At 38.6% G+C, this 15,740-nt stretch overlaps 1 protein-coding gene across 1 annotated transcript; it reads right to left on the reverse strand.

Annotated features, from left to right (window-relative positions):
• Window positions 1-17: 17 nt before the first annotated feature.
• Window positions 18-15,725, reverse strand: LOC135344315 (serine/threonine-protein phosphatase 6 regulatory ankyrin repeat subunit B-like). Its single transcript, XM_064541481.1, has 8 exons — window positions 15,482-15,725; window positions 13,967-14,248; window positions 11,165-11,215; window positions 11,078-11,107; window positions 10,977-11,027; window positions 10,135-10,922; window positions 9,854-10,066; window positions 18-5,363 (listed from the first exon to the last, which is right to left on the reverse strand). The coding sequence occupies exons 1-8, from the start codon at window positions 15,534-15,536 to the stop codon at window positions 1,386-1,388; spliced, it is 5,448 nt and encodes a 1,815-aa protein (XP_064397551.1). The 5' UTR covers window positions 15,537-15,725; the 3' UTR covers window positions 18-1,385.
• Between the last annotated feature and the right edge of the window lie 15 nt (window positions 15,726-15,740).

Genomic DNA, 15,740 nt, shown 5'->3' on the forward strand with positions numbered 1-15,740 from the left:
GCATGGAAGGAGTCTTTGTATAAGGAAAATTGTATCTAGAACAAGCTCCTACAAGTAGAACGTGTGTATGTAATCTCTGCAGTTATAATTAGCCTGAGATCTATATAATATATGTATGAGTGGGTGTGGTCTATCCATTGTGCTTCCTGTATATACAGTAGACCTCTCGTTAATCTGACCACTCTTGGGACTGCAGCTTGGCCGGAATAGTCACATTTCAGAAAATAGCCGCGGCTAAAAATCGACCCTAATGTAATGACTAATTTTTGTAATTTTAATTTTAATTAATCCCCCTAAAGTACCTGCTATACAGTAGATCCAAATTGTTTATGAGAATGTTTTCATAATCATGTGTTCGATTCTTTGGAATTATACCACTGCGTAGTTTCACATGTGTTCCTAGCCTTGATTCTAGGCCGATTTAGAACGAATTAAGTTGGCGGCCTATAGCGTTTTTTTAGAGACAACAAGGCTAATGTGTTCCATCTAATCTATGGTTCCATGAGGTAACAGTTAGGCCCTGATAAATTCTTGAAAAATGTAAGGTTATTCCCAAAAAATGTGACATAAAATAAATTATCTATAATTTCTCTATAGAGAAATTAAAGAAGTGAGACGTAGCCATAAACCAGCACACAACTGACACTAGGCATAATTAATTAAATTAATTATCATGATTCTCAGTTGCTGATGATTCACAGTTGCTGACTTGAACTGATCCATAACAGAGGAGGTACAACAGGCGTGGTGCAGCTCAAGCAATTAGCCTTTGATTGAGCAATAATTATCTGCCCACGTCGTACGTTTTTGCTGAGAGTAATCAAAGGCTAATTACTTGAGCTGCACCGCGCCTGTCGGACCTCCTCTGGATCCATAATGTTCACATCCAGCCATTCTTGCCATGAGTTATTCAAAACTTAATTAATGTAATGATCTTTACCAAAATTAATATGGACATTGCATGGAGCATAATTTATCAGGGCTTTCAAACTCCTTTGAGCTACACCACAGGTAAGCAAAAAGTTCTCATGCAGACATTAATTTTGAGTTGAGGCATTCGACTAATATAAAAGTACAAGATGAAGACAAAAGGCAGTGGAGCAGAGGCTCCCATACACAAGAGAGCCGCCTGGAGCGGGTCCATATAGCTAGGCACAAAAGGAACAAAGAACAACTATACACTAATCAACAGAACTCATACAATAGTATATGAACAGCACAAGGTAAAGTTAACCACAGGAAATAGTTAATCTAAGTGCAATCATGACATGACATTGTACAAAAAAATAAGGTGAACACTATACAAATGGCACAACTCTCTACCATTTGATGCATGTATAATAATAGCTCTAATTAGAACAACTTGATTACGTGACTCTACAAACTTAATTACTGTCACTATACAACAATTCTTGATAGACATTTGAGTGTCCTCCAGCTCTAGCGATATCCAGTAAGCTCATACCGAGAATTCCTCTGGTTCTAGAAGGACTCAGTTTTTCATATTTGAGTAAAAGATGTCTAGCATTAACTATGTGTCCAAGGGCAACAGCATAGTGAATAGGTTGATTGTGAAATACATCTTCTGCCATTAAGTTGGATCCAGCGTCCAGAAGAAATTGTAGGCACCTTTCATTCTTATAAGTCATTGCAGCATAGTGAAGCGGGGTTCTTCGTAATGAGTCTCTACAATTCGGATTGTACGACTCTTCCTTGAAAAAATAATCAAGGGCACTTACGTATCGCTTTTCAGCAGCCCTGTGTGCAAGCAATTTTTGCGTGCATATTCGTCCTTTTATTTTTGCAATATCAAGAAACATTTTAATCTTTTCCATATGTAAAGCAATTGCAAACGGCTGATTCTGCAAACAATATTCAACAATGAAATTTACATTATGTATGAAACCTTGATAAGCCGCCAAGTAACATGGTATATTACCCTGACCATCCAAACGGAAGAAATGACCATGGTCAAATTGTTTATGTGCTACTAATATCTTGATAATGTGCAGATGACCCTCTAAAGCAGCAGTATGAAGTGGCGTGTGGTGATTTATGCCCTGAATGTCCAATACTCCATCAAAGGAATTTAGAAATGTTACTAGAGGTTTGTTTCCATTGGCACATGCTAGATGAAGGGGTGTTGTTCCAACGTAATTTTGTAAGAGTGGATCCACAGCATGGTCCAACATAATTGTCTCAGCAATGTTCGAATGGCCTTCAAATGCTGCTATGTGCAGAACTGTGTTTCCATGAATATCTTGTGAATGCACACTTCGAGGATTCTTGTTGATGAGGTAGTCAAATACTTCAGTATTATTAGCATGAACAGCACTGAATAGAGGGGTCTTATTAATTTCGTCAGTTATTTGAACAAAATCTTCATCAATCTCATTTAACAGATATTTGACAATTTTAACATTTTTTTGATAGCACGCTGAGTGCAAAATAGTAAGTCCTGTTTGACTGACCATGTCAACATTTAGAAGCTGTTTCCCTTGCAGTTTAAGTGCTGAAGCTAACATTACTGTACATTCAAAATTCCCGAGATCGACAGCGAGTTGCAAAGCAGTAAAACCATTAAAGGACTTGCATAATAGATCACAGTTAGGTATAGCTGTCAACAATTTAAGTATTTTAGCGTGACCTCCTTGAGCAGCAATATGCAGACCTGTCATACCTTTCACTCGGCTTCTCATAAACATATCACAAGTAGGGAGGTCAATGAAATATCTTACTAATTTTTCATTGTCATTAAAACACGCAATATGCAGTGGAGTGAAGCCCAATATATTGTTCGTACAAATATTAGGATCTAGTGACAAGCCTGAGAAAAACCACTGAACAATTTCTAAATGGCCCAATTGTGTGGCTAAGTGAAATGGAGTATTTCCAGTAAGATCGAAACAATAGGGATTATGTGATTTGTCCAGCACTAGCATTTTAACCGCATCTAAATGCCCACCTTTAACAGCATAATGTAGTGGTGAAAGCCTGTTTTGATCAACTACTTCAGAAATTGTTCTTCTACGTAGATTTGCAGATAGAAATTCTATAATATTTAAGTGACTACATTCGCAAGCAATGTGAAGAGGTGTTACACAAGCGTCATTACAAATAAACATTTTCATTTGAGACACTGAAGAAAGAAATTTCAGAGTATCAAAATCACCGTTTTGTGCCACAAGATGTAATACATTGCTCCCATCTTTTCTTGGAATTGCTGGATCACATTTCAGCTCATGAATCAAGTACTTTAATTTAGTGTGACCAAGTTTAAAAGCTTTAAGAATATGCCACAGTGGAGTTTCCCCATTAAAATCTTGAACATTTGGGTCACACTTCAACTCTTTGACCAAAAAATCACATATTTTCAAGTTTCCACTCTTCATTGCAAAGTGTAGGGGAGTAGCACCACTCTTGTCACAGCAAAGAGGATTGCAGTTCATAGTTTTAGTTAAAAATTTCACTATTCTCAGATAACCAGCACGAGCAGCTTCATGTAATGAAGTAATTTGATCGTCATCGGAGGCTAATACATCAACATTGACATTCACAAAAGCAGATGCAAGAAATTTAAAAACTTCTAGATTACCCATTTGAGCAGCGATGTGCAGAGCACTTTTCCCTAAAACACCACTAATTGTTGGATCACATTTAAGTTCATTCACAAAACACCAAACAGTGCTCAATACAGAACTCGGATTGTGAACATAGGACATTAAAGGAGTACTACCAGCATAGTCTAGAATATTTGGGTCACAATTCAGATCCTTTACAAAATATTTTGATAGTTCTACCCTGCCTCGTGCAATTGCAACATGTAGAGGTGTATGACCATGTTTGTTCACAGTTAAACGGTCCCAGTGCAAATCATTGATCAAAAACTCTATCACGTTGATCTGACCAGCAGCAGCTGCCCCATGTAGTAGGGTCACGCCATCACTCGCAGGCTGGGTAGAACATTTGCAACCAAGAATTAGAAATTTTACAATTTCTAAGTGTCCACGATAGCAAGCAATATGAATAGGGGACAAATTATTTTGGTTAGTAGCAGAAACAAGTGGAGAGTCCTTTCCGAGAATTGATGTAAGAACCTTGAAAACTTCAAAATTTCCTGCTTGGGCTGCAAAATGCAATATGTTATTCCCATCTCTCAAAATAATCGTTGGATCACATTTCAGTACATTGATGAAGTACTTCATAACATTTTCATTGTATTTTGAAGAGTAAAAAAGATAGCAAATAATAGGCGTGTATCCTTGCTTGTCCAAAAGATTTGGATCAAACTTCAAATCTTTAATGAAAAACTTTGCTACTTCTGTCTGCTCACATGTGATTGCAGAATGTAGAGGCGTAGCACCACTATCGTCAACACAGTAAGGATCACAACGTAATTCATATATTAAAAACGTCACTAGGTTGAGATGACCAGCGACGGCAGCTTCATGGAGAGGAGCCACACCGCTGTTATCAGATTGTAAGGAACATTTACAGTCAATGGTTAGATATTTAACAACATCTTCATGACCAGAATAGCAGGCAGCTGATAAAGCCGTTTTACCTACATAACCTTTAATATTTAAATCAATTAGTTGTTCAGAGATGATGTATTTTACAATATCAAGGTGCCCATTCTGAGCAGCAACATGTAACATGTTATTGTCATTATGATCTTTCATTAATAGGTCGCATCTTTTGGTTTTAACCATCAAATCGACAGCTTTTAGATGCCCATTATGAACTGCTAACATTAAAGGTGGATTCTTATTGATGTTTCGAGAAGAGAGATCACAATCCTTATTCTCTATGAAAAATTGAATGATTTTTGTATCTCCATTTAAACATGCACAATGAAGTGGGGTAAATCCTATGTAATCCGAAACGTTTGGACTTACATTCAGCTCATTAACAAAGTACTGGACAACATTCAATTTTCCAGCTGATACTGCAGAATGTAAAGGAGTACCTACCCCTTTCAATCCACTGTAAAGGTCAGCTTTATATTCAATTAGACAACGAACCACATCACACTGACCCGAACAAGCAGCATAATGAAGTGGTGACATCCCTTGCTGGTCAATTTGAGTAAGATCTGCACCATGTTCCTCAATCAAGAATTCAACAATGTGTTTGTGTCCACTGTAGCAAGCAAGGTGAAGAGGAAAGACTACTTCTTTAGGATGATACAAATTATCTGTCTCTGAAATCAGAAAACGCACAACATTTAAGTGACCAGATGTAATAGCAAAGTTTAGAAGAGATATCTTCTCATGAAAAAGATTGGAACATTCCCAATGGCATTCAATAGCGAGATATTCTAAAATGTGCAAGTGCCCTCTCTGAACAGCTGTAATAAGTAACTAGGTTTGACGATATCCTGTGTGCTTTTCCGTCCACACTTGCCGAAGTACAAGCTGTTCTTCCACAGGTAAATGGCCACGATCCACAGCCTTAAACAGTAACTTTTCACCTAGTCTGTCAGGTGAATTTAGTACACAACCAAGTGAGTCTAGATAATATTCCACTACCTTGGTTTTACCAGTTTGAACTGCTAAATGCAATGGAGATACTTGGCTGATGTTTTTTAGTAATGGCTCAACATTCATTTTGTTTACAAAGTAGTCTACCACTTCCAAATTTCCTTCCATTGCTGCCATGTGCAATGGTGTTTTTCTTTTCTTTGAAACACACAAAGGGTCACACTTACAATCTTCGATAAAGAACCTAACAATAGCAATTGAGCCACCTTGAGCAGCTATATGCAAGGATGTACAACCAGCACTATCCTTGATATTGGGGTTAAGTCGTTTAACATTGGTAACTAGGAATTTAACAATACCTAAGTGTCCTTTCCTGGAGGCAATATGAAGAGCATTTTGCCCAGCATTGCGAGTTTTAATGCTTATAGAACAACTGCTCAAACTAGTCAAATACTGAACAACATTAAGATGTCCTTCCTGGGCAGCTATTAGAAGAGCAGTTGCTCCAAATTGACCAGGAGCATTGGGATCAACTTTGAGATCAGAGACGAGGTGTTCCACAAGTTGACAATTACAGAAACTGCAGCAAAGTGTAGTATTGTTGTTTCCATTTTTGTTTTATCAAGCAATCTAACGGGCATATAATGTTGTTTAATAGCTTGATCAATTAAATATTTAACAACTTCGATGTTACCATTTCGACAAGCATTGTGAAGTGGTGTTTTTTTCTGACTGTCGACAGGTAATGGATCAACCATCGCTTCTTCTACGAGAAATTTTACCATTGGAAGATTTCCATTGAGTGCAGCTATGTGAAGTACAGTTACATTCAGAGGGGAAACTATGGAATTTTGCTTTTCATCTTCAACATACCTCCTTATGTAGTTCAACACATTTAGTTTCCCACCATCAGCTGCTGCGGTAAGTGCTGTTTTGTCATTGCTATCATGTTGGAGAGGATCACAATGAAGAACTTCTAAGCAATATCTAACTTTGAGTAATTAGCCATTGTAAGCTGCTGTTACTAAACAATTTGAATTGACCAGTGAGTCAGACTTATAGTCATCGATTAGAGGCTGCTCAGTCTCGCTGGGTTTCCCTGTAGAGTCCTGAAAGTCATAATTATTTAAATACTGCATGCATGCAGAAAGATAATAATTTATACTTGAACTACACAATCCTTACTTTCATATACTGTATAGCTGGTAATTTTCGGAGGGTAAAATATTCGAGGTTACCCGAGGTGCGTGGGCGGCCACGAGTATAGTAGTCGGTTGGTTTGTCTGTCCGTTTGTGATTTTGAGCCTGCTCACTAGGATGCCATAGCAGTGCGTTTACAGCATGGATAGCCTTCACACAACAAGATACTAGTTTTAATATGGCAGATTTTGATTTTAAAGTTTCGTTATCGAATAAACGCGAGCAAAAGCTAAGAAGTGCTTGAACTTGTACATTGGCCAGCTAGATATACGCGGCTTTAATTCGAGGCACTATTACAGCCACGTGGATACATAATTATTTGTTTTCTGGGAAGAGACTCCAGGCTTCTTTGCTGGCTACTGTGAGCCTACTCCGGTCCCACTGCATGTCAGCTTGGTATCCTACTTTTAACACTCCAAACATGCAGAACCGCCTGCTCTTCTGTGATCCAAATAACGGTCTAGAGTGCATGCCATGTACCTTATTTGTATACCGTAGAAACTGGATTATTAGGCGCATGCGCTTTTGGGGTCAATAGCAGAGCTCTATACGCTTATATTCAAGAATGCACGTCCCCACCCAGCAACCGGATGTCTCTGTGATGAGAGCTGACTCGCAAGCTGGCTAGAAAGTGAGCAAGCAGGCAACCCTAACTGGATCTATTATGTTACAGTTCATTTACATTCAAAAACATTCATATTGACCAGGAACTTGGAATAAAAGGACCTCATCCATGTCCCACATTCTCTCAGCATGATCAGACAAGGTAACAGCACGCTCAGAGAGTTCTTCCAGATGGATATCACCAGCTATATAGCTATCATGCACTGTACAAACTAACTAGCTCATAGATAAAGCTGAATTAATTCTAACATTTCACTAATAACCTTCGCATTATTGGAAAAAAGCGCTTCAATTTGAGTATAAAAAACCTGCAGTTGAGCATGCGCTTAAAATAAAGATACGCTTATAGTCGAGTAAGTGCTAACAATCCAGTTTCTATGGTAACATTTTAGGCTTCTTTCTGCTGACTCTGCTGTGATCCTATAGTCCTACTGTTTTCAAAGCCTTGTCATACTGTTCAAATAGTTTAGGTAGTTACCGCTATAGGCTCTTCCATGTTCATGTACATACGTACCGTATCATTACCTGCTTGGTTGTGATATGTAAAACAGCCGAGGGTTAGCACTTCAGCAGTGCTCTAGTTTTCGTGGTTGAAGCTCTGACCACGAATATTTTACCCTCGAATGAAGTGACCTTGCCACCTTGTGCAAGCAGCAACCACGAAAACATTATCCACGAATTGACTAAATATTGCTCAACCACAAATGTTTTGCCCCCCAAAATTACCCGCTATATGGTTGTTTCACATGTAAAAATTGGTGTGCAAAGATGCATGTGTGTGTCTGCTTATTGAACGAGTGGTGCGAGCTGTGCTGTGCTAATGCCTCTCGAGTCTAAAAAAATGAGAAGAAAGTGTATATAATTATCTAGTATATTGCTATCTATTGTTCTATTGTATCGTATCATTGTAGTGTTTTGTGGCTTACCAGGCCCTAAAGAAAAAGAAGTAAATTGATTCTGCCAGGATCTAGGGTTCAAAATGGATTCTCTCACACGTGAGGATGAACATTCACAGGAATAAGGGGTTGTCTGCAAGAGGTCAAGTTCACAAAATGGCTACTACAGTATAATTATATAGCTAGCTTAACAGCTCTTTTCTGACTCTTGTAGCTAGCGCTTTAGTGCAAGGCTAACTTATAAGTTGAACAGAAACTTTGTGCGAACAGATGATGCTACAAAATATTCTGAAGAGACTGCAGCAGCCCCAATTGCCCAAGCTTAAATAAGCTGTTAGTTTTCGTCGCATTGCAACCGTTGAGCAGTTACAGCTGGAAAAGACAGACAAACACACACACACAGCCAGCTTTACCGTATCCCTCGTGCGGTTAGGCCTCGAGACATAATCACAAGTTACATTGTGCCACTCAACTTAAACACTATTAATCCTTATTACAACCCCTAAAGGCGAGTGCAAAGAAAAACATTATTTACTGATTCAGTCCGCATCCTAGGTGATTTCCTGTGAATATGAGCCATATTTTACTTCCCCCAGGGAAGTATGGAATATGGCTATATTTTTACTTCCTATAAGCACTATTCAACTTTTAAATCATATCTTGACAATTCGTATACAGCAAAATAGCAATACAGACGCAAAAACAGGGTTTCATCTAGAATTTTAAGTTTGGGGGGGGAAGTTTGGGGGGGAAGTTTGAAATGGAACTGCGTGAAAATTTGAGGCCACTCCCACTTCTGGTTACCCCCCCCTATATTGTTTGTTGTTGGTGCTTAGCAATGTCAACTCTTGGTAACTATGCTGGTTTGTAATTGTCCATATAATGTATAGTGTGTATATAGAACACTAGAAACCACATGTTCTAATTATATACAAAAGCAATGGATAGATTTGTGGTAAGACTAGATGATATGATGACCAATCATCCTCTAGCAAAGCTACATGTAGCAAAAGACCGTGTCGATCTAGATAATGTTGGGTATAGTACTCCCTCTCTCCCCCTCTCTCCCTTCCTATTTTCCCCTCTCTTTTGGGGGGGAAGCTTCCCCCCGCCCACCCACTAGATGAAACCCTGAAAAGTTTTTGTAGACTTTGTTTGTGCTATTGTCATATTGACCTGAGCTAGCTAGCAGTCTAAGCTACTTATTACATGTTCATGCATGAGGCCTGAAACACTGCAACTCAATTCTTGCTCTGTGTTTCTAGTCAAGGCTGTGGCTCAGAGGTAAAGGAGTACAAGTTAAGTAGTGTTGGTAGACTTGTGCAATGCAAAACGGCAGCTGCTGATATGCTGATATTGGTGGGCAGATCTGGTCAAAGTTTTACGGCAGTAGCTTGCTCTCATACCTGACAGCTTCAACTGTTCTAACTGCAGCAGAAGTGGCTGTGAGAGTAAGCTCGACTGTCTCCATTGATGTTCAAATGACTGTTTTGCTATTTTTGCAGTAAATAAATCAGCTGTTGTACACCCTCGGCATTGGTTGTTTATAAGCCGTAGTTAACTAGTCATATATATAATTATACCCTTAGACTATAGAACTACAATTACATGTATATAATAAAGCGGCGGTCAATAATTACGCATACTCACTTCAGTGAAAAATGATTTAGATTCGGCATCATATCCAATTCCTGAGTCGGATGGAACATAGTCGTTGAATTTTTCTGCTGGCTGCATCACAGCATGAGCACGTTCCATTGCCTTAGAAATGTCATCTGCATGCCGATTATAAACATGCATTACTTTTATATCTGGGTGATCGTCATCTCTCTCGTCATCAGAGCTGTAATTTTCATGTGATTCCTATAGAAATCCGAAGAAGTAAGCTATCATATACTTGTATAGTTACATATGAAACTATATTTTCTGACCTGATTCAATTTTGATGCAGAGAATTCGTAATTCCCGCAAAGTAACCACACAATTTTAAGTTCGTTGAGAGCAGTTTCTTGCTCCAATGAAAGTGGAAAGATAGATTCTTGAATAAATAATGGAGCTTGGAATGTGAGTTCATAGCAACCTTGTTCAACAGCACACAGGCGCAAAACCCCATTGTGTGAAATATTGAATATATCACAAAGCTTATCCTTAAGAATAATTAATTGGTCAGCCGTACAATCGTCGTAACTTTTATCAAGCTTCACAATAATGGTACAATCATCATCATTGAAGGAACCGAATTCAGCTGGACACTCGTACACACGACGCTCAGCATACTGTGAAAAAGCATTCTTATATGACAACATTCTTTGCTTGTCTTCGTCTGTTCCTAACCGGCATGTAATATGCTCAATTATGTAATAGTTGAAGTACGAGCAGTAATACTTAATAATACACCACACTTCAGTGAGATCTACAGCAGCAAATAATCTTGACTGTTGGTCTTTAAATAGCAGTTGACCGGAGTTTTTATAAACTGGTGGATAAGCTTCAAGACCGATCAAGCAAATAACTAAATGTTTTATTGGAATCCTTCTCTGTTCAAGTGAGAGGTACAAATCCGAAAAGAGACTGCTGAATTTGCAAGAAAGATTCGATGACTGAAGGAACAACTTCGGAATAACTGCTTTAATTTCACTTTTACTCAGCTTGCTAATATGAATGCTGGGAAACGATCTTTTTAAAACATCAGGAGAAATAGATTTTTTTTTCTGCTCTCCTGATAGAGAATCACAAATTACAGGGTGTTGGCATAAAATAATTATGAGCCTACCAATATTTTGTTCATCACATTCAACTCTTTGGCCCGTCAACGTGAGATCTTCTGTGAAAATCAGTAACATGCAGTGCTTATTTTATCAAATGAATGCATACCGTCAGAGAGAAGGGGTCTCTTGTGTTTCCCTGTGTGAAAGAGGACACTTTTATGCAATATACATACGTGGCCATAACTTAAATTACTTGTTGACTCCATCCTGTCATCTGGAAATCTTGTTGCTTTTTTTACTTTTCCTGCAAAATGCACCAACAATAGATATAAATTATAGCCTATAAATGCACGTAAGCATTTTCTAGTTGATGAAAACCATATATAGTGTGGTAAACTGTCATGAACCTTTGTCAACCTGGTGTAAATAATAATTATACATTTATGTCATTTTGTGTTACTACGTCATATCTATATGGTATCCATAGTCTATATGGATGATTGTCCGGTTTTACTTATTTTGTACTTCATCTGCTGTGTGCTCCATGTGCTCTTCAATCATTTGCTTTATTATTACAACTACTCGGTAGTAGGTTGCAATTAGCATTGGCAGAGCCTTTTAGCAATTTTCACGTATATATAATTATATCTGCGAGAAAAGACAATAATTATCTGAAATTGAAAAGTGATTGCACAGCTAGTTTCTTGAGCCTTGTGAATGTGTGCTATGATACATGTAGTCGAAAACGATATTATACACAGCTTTAAATTGACAACCCATTCCATCGGTGTTTTGCACGCTTACGAGGCAGATAACCTCTCACGCTCTTCTTTAACCCAGACAAATCAGATTTCCGCTAACTTTATGTGAATGAATGGGGAAGAGTATAATTATAGGGTTGAAAGAGCATATGCACTGAAGTAACAAAAAGTTCGCAAATAAGATTGTGGGTTGGTATAGTCTTTGCATGCTCCAACTAGTTGAGGGGCTCAATCTTTGCGATCTTTACCAGTTGGGTCCAGCATTGCTTCTCGTTACACCTCTTTTTTTATGCGAGACACCCCCTATTTGACTATCAACCTGCATGTGTTTCTATACAAGAATGACGCATTCGAATGAGGCTTTCAAAGGTTAGATCTACATATAATAATATGCATGTAGTTTTACGTGTCGTTTTTTAGGTATATATACCGGTACATAATTTATACACATGCAATGTCACATTGCACACCCAGGTCAGTAGACAATCGTCAGTATAGACAATCTCTTAAGAAGACGTATAATTAGGTTATACAGTTGTATCTATAGTGGTGGAGATAGTTTTATCACCCAGGGCAGACTCTACAGATGAGCCCTGCCCATCAAAACTCGAAGTAGTGCTGGTCCCAACTGGTAAAGACCGCAAAGATTGAGCCCCTTAACTAGTTGGAGCATGCATGCAAAGACTATACCAACCCACCATTTTGTTTGCGAACTTTTTGTTAGTTCAGCACATGCTCTTTCAACCCTACTCTTCCCCATTTTTCACAAAATGTTTTTGCACTTGTTCACTGCATTATAAATGTAGAATTATATATACCGCCGATTATGTTAGATAATTAATACTGAAAGTACATGCACAAGAGAATAATAAAGTATACGCAAGACTAATTATGGAGATCGAGTTAACTTTTATAAGTGGTCCTGGAGTTTTTGTTTTTCAATAGAGACCTTAATGACGTCTTGTGCCTATTCTAATGGGCTTTCCTTTTATCTTGTTCATGTCCTTTTTGGTATTTGAATGGCGCAATCGTACTTATCACCATTTTTTGACAAATATTGTTTGTACACTTTTTTCTTCACAGGTACCAACATACACTTATCTATGGTGCTAGCTAGATCAAATAATCTGCAGTAGGTGGCATTGCCACCTTATAAAAAAGAAAGTTGCTACAACTAGCTGTACTGGATTTTTATTTAATGCACTGTTACACCTTAAGCTTACACTTTTCAACAGATAGTCAATGCTAAGCTGCACTGTTACACCTTAAGCTTACACTTTTCAACAGATAGTTGTTTGAGCCCTTTCTCGGTATAGACAAATAGTTAGATAAGTGATACTAGACAGGCTAGATCTAAATAGAAACAGGTTCTATTCCGCTATATGCAATTGAAATACTGTAGCTAAACTATAGCAAGCATTCATGCAAATTGACTTCACTATTGCTGTGCCAACTATTCTTAGATAGAGAGCAAAGTGAGTACAAAATGGCTGCAGGAGCACAAAGTACAGTGATGGAGGCCCTGGGTGGGGCTCACATAAACAAAGAGAGGAAATGTTAAACAATAGTGAGGCTAAATACTAGAGTCCAAAAGTACAACTTAACAGCAGCAAATTATGGTTTGAATTGTAGTAAATATTACGTAATAAAGTATAACATGTATGCACCAACAATAGTCTTATTACTGCTAAGCTAATGAAAGCACCACGGGTGCTGATGCCTCGGTGGAGGTGCCAAAGCTACATAACGTAAAGCTACTAATAGCTAGCTTTTATACACACATTTTATCATTGAACATTTTTAATTTTGCTGCATGCAGAATCCAGAATCACAGGGAAACTCAAAGAGTAGGTAATGATCGCCATGATTGTTGTTAAAAACGATCAATGCCAAAAGTTCAAGTCTAAAATTAATGGCTGTAAGTCAGCAGAGCCTTGCAGCTCTCTTCTCACTCTTGCAGCTACAGTACCAATAGCTAGCGTTCTAGTGCAGAGCTAACTACTAAGTAGAGTAGCAACACTCGGTGAACAAGTTTTGCTACGGACTCTTCTGAAAAGGCTGCAATGGCAATCCAAGTAAGCAAAACTAGGCATAACTCGAGAACGAAGCTTTATTTTGCAAATCTACAAATACCAAGCCAAGAAAACATGACTAGAAGCCTATAGAAACTCTTACTTGCACTTCACTGATCCTTGAGCAGCTGAAACAGTCTACACACACACGCACAAACACACTACCGTATACCTCGCTTGCGCATGCGCACCGAGGCATAAATATGTAACACTTAGCCTGACCTTTTATCCAGTCTTCAATCTCCACAGCTACGTTGTTACGTGCCACAGTTGGACATCTAAGACACTCACACAGCATCCTCCAGGTAAGACTGGGAGTAGCTTGTAGACGATGAGCCAACATCTCTTGGAGGCAGTCGTCATGGCGCTCTCGATTAAGTGATTTTACACACGTTAATGTTTCTAAATCAATATTTAGTGACAATCTAATATCTTCCCACTTTGAGCGAGCATTATAAAGATTTGACTTGATATCAGATAAATCATCACAGTTCAGCTCAGCATCTGAAGGGGTGAAAAAAATGATTGATGCTTTATTCAGACTGTGAGTAAACTGTTTCCACACTCGACAGTACTGAATTTATTAGTGGATCTAGACATGCATATCTTGCTAGCTAGATTCTCTCTCCACCTAACCTGTATGTATGCGAAACATAGCTGAATGAATATGATTATAATCATAAGTGGGCGGAAACCCAAAGCTCAGTACAGTTACATGCTGCAAGAGTCAATTGTGCGGCTCTAACTTGACTTGGCATGTTCTGGCTCAAGGCTGGCTTGTCTACTACTAACCTATTCATTAATCTCAGCATTGCCTTCAACACTCATCTGATTCAGCTGCAACATTTTTGGAGCAAAACCTATCATAGCAATGGTTCCCAACCCTTCACACATGTACAGGGTTGGGCTCCGCCCAATTAAGCTAGATCTAGATGACAGTGTTCATATCTTAGACTTGCCGTCACTGCTGCACGGCGAACAGTACACTGGTCAAACTCCGTGTAGAATCTTGTGTTGCACAGTCAGTATATTAGATAAGATTCTAAGTGGCTGTGGTTTTTGACGTCAGTCTACTGCACGATACTTAGAATTTAGCTGACTACAGCCAGAGTTTCTAGTGCTATGTCACTATCACGATAATATTGTGGTAACCACATGCGGTCTAGCCACTTGAGTTGCCACAAATATCTTGGCAAACGTTGCACAAGTCTCTACACCAGTCTCTTTGTCGCATGCAAAGAGTGCTGGCTTGTGAGTATATTAATCTCTACTGTCTGTCATCTGTTACATTCCCTTCAAACAGAACACTAATAAAAAATCTGGTTTTAGGTCGCTAGATACGGACAACAGCATTTATCTTGATGTTTTGACAACAACATACCGTACTTATTCGATTTAAGGCAACACTTAAAAATAATTACGAAGCTAGAGGTTATTTCTTTTGGAGGTTGAAAATTTATGTTGAAATCCTAGTGTCGAGGGTTGTATCTAATTGGAGGTTACTCTACTATCCTCGAAGGCCGCTTAACTTACATGGTTCTAGCGGCCTGGAATCAAGGCTATGGTTTGACCTCTATTTAGGGTGCAACATAAACAAAACAACACAGCAGTCGCTACTTTTAGAGGTCAGAAAATCACCGGGTGTCACATATTTGGAATTAATTGGAGGGTTGCCTTAAAAATAAGTACGGTATATCAACAACATATATAGTACCTACGGATAGGCTCAAGACTCACTCATTTTTTGGGCAAGTTGACTTCGAAAGTCCTGGTCTCCTATAATTAATTCCATGATCAGTCTTAATAATCTCAGACTCTCAATGGCTATCAGTATCAGCTATGAGGCCGAGGCCGAGTGCACGATGATCACTGCACTGTACTAATGATGGTTAGTTCAATCTCTGTAGTATAGAACAGGGAAAGCTCTGATGGAGATGGAAACCACCCCTAAAGTCTTGTTTTGGACTAGAGACCACGCCTTTTCAACTTACTAAAA

This window comes from Halichondria panicea, chromosome 11 (assembly GCF_963675165.1).
Source record: "Halichondria panicea chromosome 11, odHalPani1.1, whole genome shotgun sequence".
Lineage (NCBI taxonomy): Eukaryota > Metazoa > Porifera > Demospongiae > Suberitida > Halichondriidae > Halichondria > Halichondria panicea.